The 15289-nt window shown below is 52.1% G+C and overlaps 1 protein-coding gene across 2 annotated transcripts in view; it reads left to right on the plus strand.

Annotated features, from left to right (window-relative positions):
- LOC118369185 (phosphofurin acidic cluster sorting protein 1-like) overlaps positions 1-15289 on the plus strand; it is a 118086-nt gene that overhangs the window by 61327 nt on the left and 41470 nt on the right. For both annotated transcript variants that reach the window (XM_052497437.1, XM_052497438.1), the window contains exons 5-7: positions 2068-2212; positions 3425-3510; positions 5013-5090. In XM_052497437.1, the coding sequence (XP_052353397.1) occupies positions 2068-2212; positions 3425-3510; positions 5013-5090 (309 nt within the window). The remainder of the gene's footprint in view (positions 1-2067; positions 2213-3424; positions 3511-5012; positions 5091-15289) is intronic.

Below are 15289 nucleotides of genomic sequence, written 5' to 3' on the forward strand. Positions count from 1 at the left end.
CTCTCTTTCTCTATCCTCCTCTTTAATCCCCATCTCTTTTCTAATCCCCATCTCTTCTACTCTATCCTCCTCTTTAATCCCATCATCTCTTTCTCCCCATCTCTATCCTCCTCTTTAATCCCCATCTCTCTTTCTACTCTATCCTCCTCTTTAATCCCCATCTCTCTTTCTACTCTCCTCTTTATCCTCCTCTTTAATCCCCATCTCTCTTTCTACTCTATCCTCCTCTTTTATCCCCATCTCTTTCTTTCTGCTCTACTCTCTTTTATCATCCTATTTTATCCCATCTCTTTTCTACTCTATCCTCCTCTTTAATCCCCATCTCTCTTTCTATCTCTATCTATCCTCTTTAATCCCCATCTCTCTTTCTACTCTATCCTCCTCTTTAATCCCCATCTCTCTTTTCTACTCTATCCTCCTCTTTTATCCCCATCTCTCTTTCTACTCTATCCTCCTCTTTAATCCCATCTCTCTTTCTACTCTATCCTCCTCTTTAATCCCCATCTCTCTTTCTACTCTATCCCCATCCTCTTTTATCCCCATCTCTCTTCTACTCTATCATCCTCTTTAATCATCCTCTTTTTATCTCTCTTTCTCTATCTATCCTCCTCTTTAATCCCCATCTCTTTCTACTCTATCATCCTCTTTTATCCCATCTCTCTTTCTACTCTATCCTCCTCTTTAATCCCCATCTCTCTTTCTACTCTATCCTCCTCTTTAATCCCCATCTCTCTTTCTACTCTATCCTCCTCTTTAATCCCCATCTCTCTTTCTACTCTATCCTCCTCTTTAATCCCCATCTCTCTTTCTACTCTATCCTCCTCTTTAATCCCATCTCTCTTTCTACTCTATCCTCCTCTTTAATCCCCATCTCTCTTTCTACTCTATCCTCCTCTTTTATCCCATCTCTCTTTCTACTCTATCCTCCTCTTTAATCCCCATCTCTCTTTCTACTCTATCCTCCTCTTTAATCCCCATCTCTCTTTCCTCTCTTTAATCTCTATCTACTCCTCCTTTTATCCCATCTCTCTTTTCTGTCCTCCTTTAATCCCCATCTCTCTTTCTATCTCTATCCTCCTCTTTAATCCCCATCTCTTTTCTACTCTATCCTCCTCTTTAATCCCCATCTCTCTTTTAATCCCCATCTCTCTTTCTACTCTATCCTCCTCTTTAATCCCCATCTCTCTTTCTACTCTATCCTCCTCTTTAATCCCCATCTCTCTTTCTACTCTATCCTCCTCTTTAATCCCCATCTCTCTTTCTCTCTTTATCCTCCTCTTTAATCCCCATCTCTCTTTCTATCTCTTTAACCCCATCCTCCTCTTTTTATCCCATCTCTCTTTCTACTCTATCCTCCTCTTTAATCCCCATCTCTCTTTTTCTACTCTATCCTCCCCCATCTTTAATCCCCATCTCTCTTTCTACTCTATCCTCCTCTTTAATCCCCATCTCTCTTTCTTCTATCCTCCTCTTTTATCCCATCTCTTTCTACTCTATCCTCCTCTTTAATCCCCATCTCTCTTTCTACTCTATCCTCCTCTTTAATCCCCATCTCTCTTTCTACTCTATCCTCCTCTTTAATCCCCATCTCTCTTTCTACTCTATCCTCCTCTTTAACCCCCATCTGTCTTTCTACTCTATCCTCCTCTTTTATCCCCATCTCTCTTTCTACTCTATCCTCCTCTTTAATCCCATCTCTCTTTCTACTCTATCCTCCTCTTTAATCCATCTCTCTTTCTACTCTATCCTCCTCTTTTATCCCATCTCTCTCTCTACTCTATCCTCCTCTTTTATCCCATCTCTCTTTCTACTCTATCCTCCTCTTTAATCCCCATCTCTCTTTCTACTCTATCATCCTCTTTAATCCCCATCTCTCTTTCTACTCTATCCTCCTCTTTTATCCCATCTCTCTTTCTACTCTATCCTCCTCTTTTATCCCCATCTCTCTTTCTACTCTATCCTCCTCTTTAATCCCATCTCTCTTTCTACTCTATCCTCCTCTTTAATCCCATCTCTCTTTCTATGTCTTCCCTCCCGTCTTTCCTTGGTTCTTCTCACCCTCACCAGGTGATGCAGCACCCCAGTGAGGGGGCCCAGGTGTTGGGGCTCCACAGCCAGTTGAAGGAGGCCTCTGTACCCGTGGCGGAGGTCAGGGTCTACTCCCTCTCCAGCCAGCCCATCGACCACGAGGGACCCAAGGCCAAGATGTCTGGTAAGACCTCTCTCTCTCTCGTTCTCTCTGCTACATACGCCATCTTGTTGATATCACTCTTTTACTATCTCATTCTCTCTGTCTTTTCATCTCTCCCTCTTTGTTTAGGGTTGATGATGGATGATAAACTCTGTTGGAATTCTGTCCAACGTCAATGATTATTAACAATTTCTGCTTCCTCTCTTCTCTCTCTCTCTCCCTCCCTCTCTCTTCTCTCTCTCTCCCTCCTCTTCCCATCTCTCTTTCTATGTCTTTTCTTTATCTCTCTCCATATGTATCCTCCTCTTTAATCTATCTTTCTCTCTATCCTCCTCTTTAATCCCCATCTTTATCCCCATCCTCTTTCTCTAATATCTCTTTTCTCTCTATCCCAGCCTCTTTATCCCACTAATCCTCCAATCCCCATCTCTTAATCCCCTCTCTCTCTTTATCTCTTTCTACATCCTCTTTATCCTCCTCTTAACTATCTCATTTTTATCCCCCATCTCTGTCTTTTCATCTCCCCATTCTTTGTATATCTGATCCCATCTCTTCTATCTTCTTCTCTCTTTCTTATCCTCCTTTAATCCCCATCTCTTTTCTACTCTATCCTCCTTTTTTAATCCCCATATATATATATCCTCTTTAAAATATATATATGTATCCTCCTCTTTTATCCCCATCTCTCTTTCTACTCTATAATCCCATCTCTCTTTCTATATCCTCCTTTAATCCCATCTCTTTTCTATGTCTTCCCTCCCGTCTTTCCTTGGTTCTTCACCCTCACCAGGTGATATGTAAAAAGCCAGTATCTGTACCCGTGGCGGAGGTCATATGCCAGCCCATATACGAGGACCCAAGGCCAAGATGTCTGGTAAGACCTACATACGCCATCTTGTTGATATCATTTTACTATCTCATTCTCTGTCTTTTCATCTCTCCCTATTTGATGGATGATAAACTCTGTTGAATTCTTTCCCAATGATTATACCTTTATGTCCCTATATTCCCCTCTCTATATATCTTTTCTCTCATTTCTATATGTAAAACTTATATATATCTAAATCTATATATATATCCCTATATATATATATCCTATATCTTTTTTTCTCTCTTCTCTCTTTCTCCCTCTGTCTCCTCTCTCTCTTTGCTCTCTCTCTTCTCTCTCCCTCTTCTCTCTCTCTCCTCTCCCTCTTCTCTCTCTCCCTCTCTCTGTCTCTCTCTCTCTCTCAGATCGTTCTCCAGACATTGATAACTATTCTGAGGAAGAGGAGGAGAGCTTCTCATCAGAACAGGAGGGCAGTGACGACCACGGCCAGGTGTGTGTGTGTGTGTGTGTGTTTGTCTAGTCCTGTGCGAAGCAGAGATAACTGGAGGGGAGGTGAAGGAGGACACGGCTCAGAGAGGGGGACACGGGACAGAGAGGGGGACACTGCTCATAGAGGGGGACACGGGACAGAGAGGGAGACAAGGCTCAGGGAGGGAGACACTGCTCAAGGAGGGGGACACTGCTCAGGGAGGGGGACACTGCTCAGGGAGGGGGACAAGGCTCAGAGAGGGGGACAAGGCTCAGAGATGGGGACACGGCTCAGAGAGGGGGACAAGGCTCAGAGAGGGGGACACGGCTCAGAGAGAGAGACACGGCTCAGAGAGGGGGACACTACTCAGGGAGGGGGACAAGGCTCAGGGAGGAGGACAAGGCTCAGAGAGGGGGACATGGCTCAGGGAGGGAGACAAGGCTCAGGGAGGGATACACGGCTCAGGGAGGGGTACACTGCTCAGGGAGGGAACACGGCTCAGGGAGGGGGACAAGGCTCAGAGAGGGGGACACGGCTCAGAGAGGGGGATACTGCTCAGGGAGGGGGATAAGGCTCAGAAAGGGGGACAATGCTCAGGGAGGCGGATGCTCAGGGAGGCGGACAAGGCTCAGAGAGGGGGACACTGCTCAGAGAGGGGGACACTGCTCAGGGAGGCGGATAAGGCTCAGAGAGGGGGACACTGCTCAGGGAGGCGGACAAGGCTCAGAGAGGGGGACATGGCTCAGAGAGGGGGACACTACTCAGGGAGGCGGACAAGGCTCAGAGAGGAGGACATGGCTCAGGGAGGACAGAGGAATGGAGTGAAAGGAGGAAAGGAGGGATGGAAGGGGTCAGGAGTGAAGGAGAGGACCAGTGATATGTGAAAGGATGAAGGAAGGAGGTCACAGTCGGTGTGGTATAAATAACCTGGAGATCGCTGTGTGTGTGATGCTCTTAATAACTCTCTCTCTCTCTCTCTCTCTCTCTCTCTATTCTCTCTCTCTCTGTCTCTCTCGCTCTCTCTCTGTCTCTCTCTTTCATGTTCTCTCTCTCTTGCTGTTTCTCTCACTTGCTGTCTCTCTCTGTTTCGTTGTCTTTCTGTCTCACTGTCTCTGTTTCTCTCTTTGTCTTTGTCTCTCTCACTGGCTTTGTCTCTCTCTCTCTGTCTCGTTCTCTTTCTGTCTTTCTCTCTTTCTCCTCCTGTCTCTTACTCTCTCTCTTTCTGTTTTTTTCTCTCTCTCTGTCTTTGTCTTTGTCTTTCTGTCTCTCTCTTTGTCTCTCTCTTTGTCTTTGTCTCTCTCGCTGGCTTTGTCTCTCTCTCTGCCTCTCTCTCGCTGTCTTTGTCTCTCTCTCTCTCTGTCTCTCTCGCTGTCTCTCTCTCTCCTTCTGTCTTTGTCTCTGTCTTTCTCTCAAACTGTCTGTCTTTCTTGCTGTCTTTCTTGCTGTCTCTCTTGCTGTCTCTCTCTCTGTCTTTCTGTCTCGATCTCTCTGTCTTTGTCTCTCTCTCTCGCTCTCTCTCTCAGTATCTGTATGATGAAGAGGATGAGGTGAGGAAGAAAAAGCCTAGACGGAAGCTCACCTCCAACGCCTCCATCACTAGAGTGAGAAACCCTTTCACTCCCTCCTCCTCCTCTCATCCTCCCCTCTATCCTCCTCTCTCTCCATCCCTCTCATCAGTCAGCCTCTCCCTCTATCTCCTCTCTCTCCATCCCTCTCCTCAGTCAGCCTCTCCCTCTATCTCCTCTCTCTCCACCCCTCTCATCAGTCAGCCTCTCCCTCTATCTCCTCTCTCTCCACCCCTCTCCTCAGTCAGCCTCTCCCTCTATCTCCTCTCTCTCCATCCCTCTCCTCAGTCAGCCTCTCTCCATCCCTCTCCTCAGTCAGCCTCTCCCTCTATCTCCTCTCTCCACCCCTCTCATCAGTCAGCCTCTCCCTCTATCTCCTCTCTCTCCATCCCTCTCCTCAGTCAGCCTCTCCCTCTATCTCCTCTCTCTCCATCCCTCTCCTCAGTCAGCCTCTCCCTCTATCTCCTCTCTCTCCATCCCTCTCCTCAGTCAGCCTCTCCCTCTATCTCCTCTCTCTCCACCCCTCTCATCAGTCAGCCTCTCCCTCTATCCCCTCTCTCTCCATCCCTCTCCTCAGTCAGCCTCTCCCTCTATCTCCTCTCTCTCCATCCCTCTCCTCAGTCAGCCTCTCCCTCTATCTCCTCTCTCCCATCCCTCTCCTCAGTCAGCCTCTCCCTCTATCTCCTCTCTCTCCATCCCTCTCCTCAGTCAGCCTCTCCCTCTATCTCCTCTCTCTCCATCCCTCTCCTCAGTCAGCCTCTCCTCTATCCCTCTCTCAGTCAGCCTCTCCCTCTATCCCTCTCTCCACCCCTCTCATCAGTCAGCCTCTCCCTCTATCTCCTCTCTCTCCATCCCTCTCCTCAGTCAGCCTCTCCCTCTATCTCCTCTCTCTCCATCCTCCTCTCCTCAGTCAGCCTCTCTCTCCATCCCTCTCCTCAGTCAGCCTCTCCCTCTATCTCCTCTCTCCACCCCTCTCATCAGTCAGCCTCTCCCTCTATCTCCTCTCTCTCCATCCCTCTCCTCAGTCAGCCTCTCCCTTTATCTCCTCTCTCTCCACCCTCTCATCAGTCAGCCTCTCCCTCTATCACCTCTCTCTCCATCCCTCTCCTCAGTCAGCCTCTCCCTCTATCTCCTCTCTCTCCATCCCTCTCCTCAGTCAGCCTCTCCCTCTATCTCCTCTCTCTCCATCCCTCTCATCAGTCAGCCTCTCCCTCTATCTCCTCTCTCTCCATCCCTCTCCTCAGTCAGCCTCTCCCTCTATCTCCTCTCTCTCCACCCTCTCATCAGTCAGCCTCTCCCTCTATCTCCTCTCTCTCCACCCTCTCATCAGTCAGCCTCTCCTCTATCTCCTCTCTCTCCATCCCTCTCCTCAGTCAGCCTCTCCCTCTATCTCCTCTCTCTCCACCCCTCTCATCAGTCAGCCTCTCCCTCTATCCCTCTCTCTCATCCCTCTCCTCAGTCAGCCTCTCCCTCTATCTCCTCTCTCTCCATCCCTCTCCTCAGTCAGCCTCTCCCTCTATCTCCTCTCTCTCCATCCCTCTCCTCAGTCAGCCTCTCCCTCTATCTCCTCTCTCTCCATCCCTCTCCTCAGTCAGCCTCTCCCTCTATCTCCCTCTCTCTCTCCCTCATCCCTCTCCTCCATCCCTCTCCTCAGTCAGCCTCTCCCTCTATCTCCTCTCTCCCACCCCTCTCATCAGTCAGCCTCTCCCTCTATCTCCTCTCTCTCCATCCCTCTCCTCAGTCAGCCTCTCCCTCTATCTCCTCTCTCTCCATCCCTCTCCTCAGTCAGCCTCTCTCTCTCCATCCCTCTCCTCAGCCCTCTCCCTCTATCTCCTCTCTCTCCATCCCTCTCCTCAGTCAGCCTCTCCATCCCTCTCCTCAGTCAGCCTCTCCCTCTATCTCCTCTCTCTCCATCCCCTCTCCTCAGTCAGCCTCTCTCTCCATCCCTCTCCTCAGTCAGCCTCTCCCTCTATCTCCTCTCTCTCCATCCCTCTCCTCAGTCAGCCTCTCCTCTCCCTCTCCTCAGTCAGCCTCTCCATCCCTCTCTCCACCCCTCATCAGTCAGCCTCTCCCTCTATCTCCTCTCTCTCCATCCCTCTCCTCAGTCAGCCTCTCCCTCTATCTCCTCTCTCTCCATCCCTCTCCTCAGTCAGCCTCTCCCTCTCTCCTCTCTCCACCCCTCTCCTCAGTCAGCCTCTCCCTCTATCCCTCTCTCTCACCCCCTCTCATCAGTCAGCCTCTCCCTCTATCTCCTCTCTCTCCATCCCTCTCCTCAGTCAGCCTCTCCCTCTATCTCCTCTCTCTCCATCCCTCTCCTCAGTCAGCCTCTCCCTCTATCTCCTCTCTCTCCATCCCTCTCATCAGTCAGCCTCTCCCTCTATCTCCTCTCTCTCCATCCCTCTCATCAGTCAGCCTCTCCTCTATCTCCTCTCTCTCCATCCCTCTCCTCAGTCAGCCTCTCCCTCTATCTCCTCTCTCCCCCTCTCCTCAGTCAGCCTCTCCCTCTATCTCCTCTCTCTCCACCCCTCTCCTCAGTCAGCCTCTCCCTCTATCTCCTCTCTCTCCATCCCTCTCCTCAGTCAGCCTCTCCCTCTATCTCCTCTCTCTCCATCCCTCTCCTCAGTCAGCCTCTCCCTGTATCTCTCTCTCCTCTCCTCAGTCAGCCTCTCCCTCTATCCCTCTCTCTCCATCCCTCTCCTCAGTCAGCCTCTCCCTCTTTCTCCTCTCTCTCCATCCCTCTCCTCAGTCAGCCTCTCTCTCCATCCCTCTCCTCAGTCAGCCTCTCCCTCTATCTCCTCTCTCCACCCCTCTCTCAGTCAGCCTCTCCCTCTATCTCCTCTCTCTCCACCCCTCTCCTCAGTCAGCCTCTCCCTCTATCTCCTCTCTCTCCATCCCTCTCCTCAGTCAGCCTCTCCCTCTATCTCCTCTCTCTCCACCCCTCTCATCAGTCAGCCTCTCCCTCTATCTCCTCTCTCTCCACCCCTCTCATCAGTCAGCCTCTCCCTCTATCTCCTCTCTCTCCATCCCTCTCCTCAGTCAGCCTCTCCCTCTATCTCCTCTCTCTCCACCCCTCTCATCAGTCAGCCTCTCCCTCTATCTCCTCTCTCTCCATCCCTCTCCTCAGTCAGCCTCTCCCTCTATCTCCTCTCTCTCCATCCCTCTCCTCAGTCAGCCTCTCCCTCTATCTCCTCTCTCTCCATCCCTCTCCTCAGTCAGCCTCTCCCTCTATCTCCTCTCTCTCCATCCCTCTCCTCAGTCAGCCTCTCCCTCTATCTCCTCTCTCTCCATCCCTCTCCTCAGTCAGCCTCTCTCTCCATCCCTCTCCTCAGTCAGCCTCTCCCTCTATCTCCTCTCTCCACCCCTCTCATCAGTCAGCCTCTCCCTCTATCTCCTCTCTCTCCATCCCTCTCCTCAGTCAGCCTCTCCCTCTATCTCCTCTCTCTCCATCCCTCTCCTCAGTCAGCCTCTCTCTCCATCCCTCTCCTCAGTCAGCCTCTCCCTCTATCACCTCTCTCCACCCCTCTCATCAGTCAGCCTCTCCCTCTATCTCCTCTCTCTCCATCCCTCTCCTCAGTCAGCCTCTCCCTCTATCTCTCTCTCTCTCCACCCCTCTCATCAGTCAGCCTCTCCCTCTATCCCTCTCTCTCCATCCCTCTCCTCAGTCAGCCTCTCCCTCTATCTCCTCTCTCTCCATCCCTCTCCTCAGTCAGCCTCTCCCTCTATCTCCTCTCTCTCCATCCCTCTCCTCAGTCAGCCTCTCCCTCTATCCTCCTCTCTCTCCATCCCTCTCCTCAGTCAGCCTCTCCCTCTATCTCCTCTCTCTCCATCCCTCTCCTCAGTCAGCCTCTCTCTCCATCCCTCTCCTCCAGTCAGCCTCTCCCTCTATCTCCTCTCTCTCTCATCAGTCAGCCTCTCCCTCTATCTCCTCTCTCTCCATCCCTCTCCTCAGTCAGCCTCTCCCTCTATCTCCTCTCTCTCCATCCCTCTCCTCAGTCATCTCTCTCTCCCTCTCCTCAGTCAGCCTCTCCCTCTATCTCCTCTCTCTCCATCCCTCTCCTCAGTCAGCCTCTCCCTCTATCCATCCCTCTCCTCAGTCAGCCTCTCCCTCTATTTTTATTTTATTTTTATTTCACCTTTATTTAACCAGGTAGGCTAGTTGAGAACTTCTCCATCCCTGGCCAAGATAAAAGCCAGTGTGAACAGACAACACAGAGTTACACATGGAGTAAACAATTTGGCAAGTCAATCCCTCTATATACAATGTGTGCAAAAAGGCATGAGGGTAGGCGAATAATACAATTTTGCAGATTAACACTGGTGATAAATGATCAGATGGGCATGTACATCCAAAAGAGCAGAAAAGTAAATAAATAAAAACAGTATAAAAACAGTATGGGAATGAGGTAGGTGAAAAAAGGGTGAGCTATTTACCAATAGACTATGTACAGCTGCAGCGATCGGTTAGCTGCTCGGATAGCTGATGTTTGAAGTTGGTGAGGGAGATAAAAGTCTCCTCTTTTTTTGCAATTCTTCCAGTCCCTCTCGGCCAAATGAGGTGTTGGCTTTAGGGATGATCAGTGAGATACACCTGCTGGATCGCGTGCTACGGATCTCCATCGTGACCAGTGAACTGAGATAAGGCGGGCTTTACCTCATGGACTTGTAGATGACCTGGAGCCAGTGGGTCCTCGAGTCTCCTCTCTAGAGCATCCGCAGTGGTGGGTGGTATAAGGTGCTTTAGTGACAAAGCTGGCACCTGCATCCAGTTTGCTGAGTAGAGTGTTGGAAGCCATTTGTAGATGACCCTCTGGATCGGTCCAGGATAGTCAGTTTTACAGTAAGCTCTCGTGAGTGAAGGAGGCTTTGTTGCGGAATATCTGGATTTGATTTTTGATTGGAGATGTTTGATGTGAGTCTGGAAGGAGAGTTTGCTCTCCAGACACCTCTCCACATATTCCCATCTGGTGATGCTAGTCGGGCATGCGGGTGCAGTCAGCGATCGGTTGAAAAGCATGCATTTGGTTTTACTCGCGTTTAGGAGCAGTTGGAGGCCACGGAAGGAGTGCTGTATGGCATTGAAGCTCGTTTGGAGGTTGGATAGCACAGTGTCCAATGACGGGCCGAAAGTATATAGAATGGTGTCGTCTGCGTAGGGTGGATCAGGGAATCGCCCGCAGCAAGAGCAACATCATTGATATATACAGAGAAAGAGTCGGCCCGAGGTGAACCCTGTGGCACCCCCATAGAGACTGCCAGAGGACCTCTCCACACTGAACTCTGTCTGCTCTGAACCAGGCAAGGCAGTCATCCGAAAAACCGAGGCTGTTGAGTCTGCCGATCAGGTGATTGACAGAGTCCCTCTATCTGAAGACCTGCACAGTACTGTCTTTTATCGATGGCGGTTATGATATCATTTAGTACCTTGATGTGGCTGAGGTCACCCGTGACCTCTCGGAAACCAGATTGCACAGCGGAGAAGGTACTCCCTTCGAGATGGTCAGTGACCTGTTTGTTGACTTGGCTTTCAAAGACCTTAGATAGGCAGGGCAGGATGGATATAGGTCTATAGCAGTTTGGGTCCAGGGTGTCTCCCCTTTGAAGAGGGATGACTGCCAGCTTTCCAATCCTTGGGGATCTCAGTCATATGAAAGAGAGGTTGAACAGGCTCTAATAGGGGTTGCCAATGGCGGCAGATAGTTTCAGAAATATCCAGATTATCAAGCCCAGCTCTCCATTTTGCCTCTTTCAGAACATCTGCTATCTGGATTTGGGTAAGCCTGGAGAGGCTCCCGAGGCGGGCTGTGGCCGAGGTTGGATCATCCAGCCGTTGAGAAGTGCTTATTGAAGTTTTCGATAATCATGGATTTATCCCTGTTTCTCCTCAGTGCAGTGGGCAGCTGGGAGGAGGTGCTCTTGTTCTCCATGGACTCACTGTCCCAGAACTTTTTGGAGTTGGAGTTACAGGATGCAAAGGATGCAAACTTCTGCCTGAAGAAGCTGGCCTTAGCTTTCCTGACTGACTATCTCCTCTCTCTCATCCCTCTCCTCAGTCAGCCTCTCCTCTATCTCCTCTCTCTCCATCCCTCTCCTCAGTCAGCCTCTCCCTCTATCTCCTCTCTCTCCATCCCTCTCCTCAGTCAGCCTCTCTCTCCATCCCTCTCCTCAGTCAGCCTCTCCCTCTATCCCTCTCCTCCACCCCTCTCATCAGTCAGCCTCTCCCTCTATCTCCTCTCTCTCCATCCCTCTCCTCAGTCAGCCTCTCCCTCTATCTCCTCTCTCTCCATCCCTCTCCTCAGTCAGCCTCTCCCTCTATCTCCTCTCTCCACCCCTCTCCTCAGTCAGCCTCTCCCTCTATCTCCTCTCTCTCCACCCCTCTCATCAGTCAGCCTCTCCCTCTATCCTCCTCTCTCTCCATCCCTCTCCTCAGTCAGCCTCTCCCTCTATCTCCTCTCTCTCCATCCCTCTCCTCAGTCAGCCTCTCCCTCTATCTCCTCTCTCCACCCCTCTCATCAGTCAGCCTCTCCCTCTATCTCCTCTCTCTCCACCCCTCTCCTCAGTCAGCCTCTCCCTCTATCTCCTCTCTCTCCACCCCTCTCATCAGTCAGCCCTCTCTCCCATCCCTATCCTCAGTCAGCCTCTCCCTCTATCTCCTCTCTCCTCAGTCAGCCTCTCCCTCTATCTCCTCTCTCTCCATCCCTCTCCTCAGTCAGCCTCTCCCTCTATCTCCTCTCTCTCCATCCCTCTCCTCAGTCAGCCTCTCCCTCTATCTCCTCTCTCCACCCCTCTCCTCAGTCAGCCTCTCCCTCTATCTCCTCTCTCTCCACCCCTCTCCTCAGTCAGCCTCTCCCTCTATCCTCCTCTCTCTCCATCCCTCTCCTCAGTCAGCCTCTCTCTCTATCTCCTCTCTCTCCATCCCTCTCCTCAGTCAGCCTCTCCCTCTATCTCCTCTCTCCACCCCTCTCATCAGTCAGCCTCTCCCTCTATCTCCTCTCTCTCCACCCCTCTCATCAGTCAGCCTCTCCTCTATCCCTCTCTCTCCATCCCTCTCATCAGTCAGCCTCTCCCTCTATCTCCTCTCTCTCCATCCCTCTCCTCAGTCAGCCTCTCCCTCTATCTCCTCTCTCCCACCCCTCTCCTCAGTCAGCCTCTCCCTCTATCTCCTCTCTCTCCATCCCTCTCATCAGTCAGCCTCTCCCTCTATCTCCTCTCTCTCCATCCCTCTCCTCAGTCAGCCTCTCCCTCTATCTCCTCTCTCTCCATCCCTCTCCTCAGTCAGCCTCTCCCTCTATCTCCTCTCTCCCACCCCTCTCCTCAGTCAGCCTCTCCCTCTATCTCCTCTCTCTCCATCCCTCTCCTCAGTCAGCCTCTCCCTCTATCTCTCCTCTCTCTCCATCCCTCTCCTCAGTCAGCCTCTCTCTCCATCCCTCTCCTCAGTCAGCCTCTCCCTCTATCTCCTCTCTCCCCCTCTCCTCAGTCAGCCTCTCCCTCTATCTCCTCTCTCTCCACCCCTCTCATCAGTCAGCCTCTCCCTCTATCTCCTCTCTCTCCATCCCTCTCCTCAGTCAGCCTCTCCCTCTATCTCCTCTCTCTCCACCCCTCTCATCAGTCAGCCTCTCCCTCTATCTCCTCTCTCTCCATCCCTCTCCTCAGTCAGCCTCTCCCTCTATCCTCCTCTCTCCACCCCTCTCATCAGTCAGCCTCTCCCTCTATCCTCCTCTCTCTCCATCCCTCTCCTCAGTCAGCCTCTCCCTCTATCTCCTCTCTCTCCATCCCTCTCCTCAGTCAGCCTCTCCCTCTATCCTCCTCTCTCCATCCCTCTCCTCAGTCAGCCTCTCCCTCTATCTCCTCTCTCTCCATCCCTCTCCTCAGTCAGCCTCTCCCTCTATCCTCCTCTCTCTCCATCCCTCTCATCAGTCAGCCTCTCCCTCTATCCTCCTCTCTCTCCATCCCTCTCCTCAGTCAGCCTCTCCCTCTATCTCCTCTCTCTCCATCCCTCTCATCAGTCAGCCTCTCCCTCTATCTCCTCTCTCTCCATCCCTCTCCTCAGTCAGCCTCTCCCTCTATCCTCCTCTCTCTCCATCCCTCTGTCAGCCAGTGTCCCTCTATCTCCTCTCTCTCCACCCCTCTCCTCAGTCAGCCAGTGTCCCTCTATCTCCTCTCTCTCCATCCCTCTCCTCAGTCAGCCTCTCCCTCTATCCTCCTCTCTCTCCATCCCTCTCAGTCAGCCTCTCCCTCTATCTCCTCTCTCTCCATCCCTCTCCTCAGTCAGCCTCTCCCTCTGTCTCCTCTCTCTCCACCCCTCTCCTCAGTCAGCCTCTCCCTCTATCCTCCTCTCTCTCCATCCCTCTCCTCAGTCAGCCTCTCTCTCTATCTCCTCTCTCTCCATCCCTCTCCTCAGTCAGCCTCTCTCTCCATCCCTCTCCTCAGTCAGCCTCTCCCTCTATCTCCTCTCTCCACCCCTCTCCTCAGTCAGCCTCTCCCTCTATCTCCTCTCTCTCCACCCCTCTCATCAGTCAGCCTCTCCCTCTATCCTCCTCTCTCTCCATCCCTCTCCTCAGTCAGCCTCTCTCTCTATCTCCTCTCTCTCCATCCCTCTCCTCAGTCAGCCTCTCCCTCTATCTCCTCCTCTCTCCATCCCTCTCCTCAGTCAGCCTCTCCCTCTATCTCCTCTCTCTCCATCCCTCTCCTCAGTCAGCCTCTCCCTCTATCTCCTCTCTCTCCATCCCTCTCATCAGTCAGCCTCTCCCTCTATCCTCCTCTCTCTCCATCCCTCTCCTCAGTCAGCCTCTCCCTCTATCTCCTCTCTCTCCATCCCTCTCATCAGTCAGCCTCTCCCTCTATCTCCTCTCTCTCCATCCCTCTCCTCAGTCAGCCTCTCCCTCTATCTCCTCTCTCTCCATCCCTCTGTCAGTCAGTGTCCCTCTATCTCCTCTCTCTCCATCCCTCTCCTCAGTCAGCCTCTCCCTCTATCTCCTCTCTCTCCATCCCTCTCCTCAGTCAGCCTCTCCCTCTATCTCCTCTCTCTCCATCCCTCTCATCAGTCAGCCTCTCCCTCTATCTCCTCTCTCTCCATCCCTCTCCTCAGTCAGCCTCTCCCTCTATCTCCTCTCTCTCCATCCCTCTCCTCAGTCAGCCTCTCCCTCTATCTCCTCTCTCTCCACCCCTCTCATCAGTCAGCCTCTCCCTCTATCTCCTCTCTCTCCATCCCTCTCCTCAGTCAGCCTCTCCCTCTATCTCCTCTCTCTCCACCCCTCTCATCAGTCAGCCTCTCCCTCTATCTCCTCTCTCTCCATCCCTCTCCTCAGTCAGCCTCTCCCTCTATCTCCTCTCTCTCCATCCCTCTCCTCAGTCAGCCTCTCCCTCTATCTCCTCTCTCTCATCCCTCTCCTCAGTCAGCCTCTCCCTCTATCTCCTCTCTCTCCATCCCTCTCCTCAGTCAGCCTCTCCCTCTATCTCCTCTCTCTCCATCCCTCTCCTCAGTCAGCCTCTCTCTCCATCCCTCTCCTCAGTCAGCCTCTCCCTCTATCTCCTCTCTCCACCCCTCTCATCAGTCAGCCTCTCCCTCTATCTCCTCTCTCTCCATCCCTCTCCTCAGTCAGCCTCTCCCTCTATCTCCTCTCTCTCCATCCCTCTCCTCAGTCAGCCTCTCTCTCCATCCCTCTCCTCAGTCAGCCTCTCCCTCTATCTCCTCTCTCCACCCCTCTCATCAGTCAGCCTCTCCCTCTATCTCCTCTCTCTCCATCCCTCTCCTCAGTCAGCCTCTCCCTCTATCTCCTCTCTCTCCACCCCTCTCATCAGTCAGCCTCTCCCTCTATCCTCCTCTCTCTCCATCCCTCTCCTCAGTCAGCCTCTCCCTCTATCTCCTCTCTCTCCATCCCTCTCCTCAGTCAGCCTCTCCCTCTATCTCCTCTCTCTCCATCCCTCTCCTCAGTCAGCCTCTCCCTCTATCCTCCTCTCTCTCCATCCCTCTCCTCAGTCAGCCTCTCCCTCTATCTCCTCTCTCTCCATCCCTCTCCTCAGTCAGCCTCTCCCTCTATCTCCTCTCTCCGCCCCTCTCATCAGTCAGCCTCTCCCTCTATCTCCTCTCTCTCCATCCCTCTCCTCAGTCAGCCTCTCCCTCTATCTCCTCTCTCTCCATCCCTCTCCTCAGTCAGCCTCTCTCTCCATCCCTCTCCTCAGTCAGCCTCTCCCTCTATCTCCTCTCTCCACCCCTCTCATCAGTCAGCCTCTCCCTC

Source organism: Oncorhynchus keta, chromosome 35, assembly GCF_023373465.1.
Source record: "Oncorhynchus keta strain PuntledgeMale-10-30-2019 chromosome 35, Oket_V2, whole genome shotgun sequence".
In the NCBI taxonomy this organism is placed as follows: Eukaryota; Metazoa; Chordata; class Actinopteri; order Salmoniformes; family Salmonidae; genus Oncorhynchus; species Oncorhynchus keta.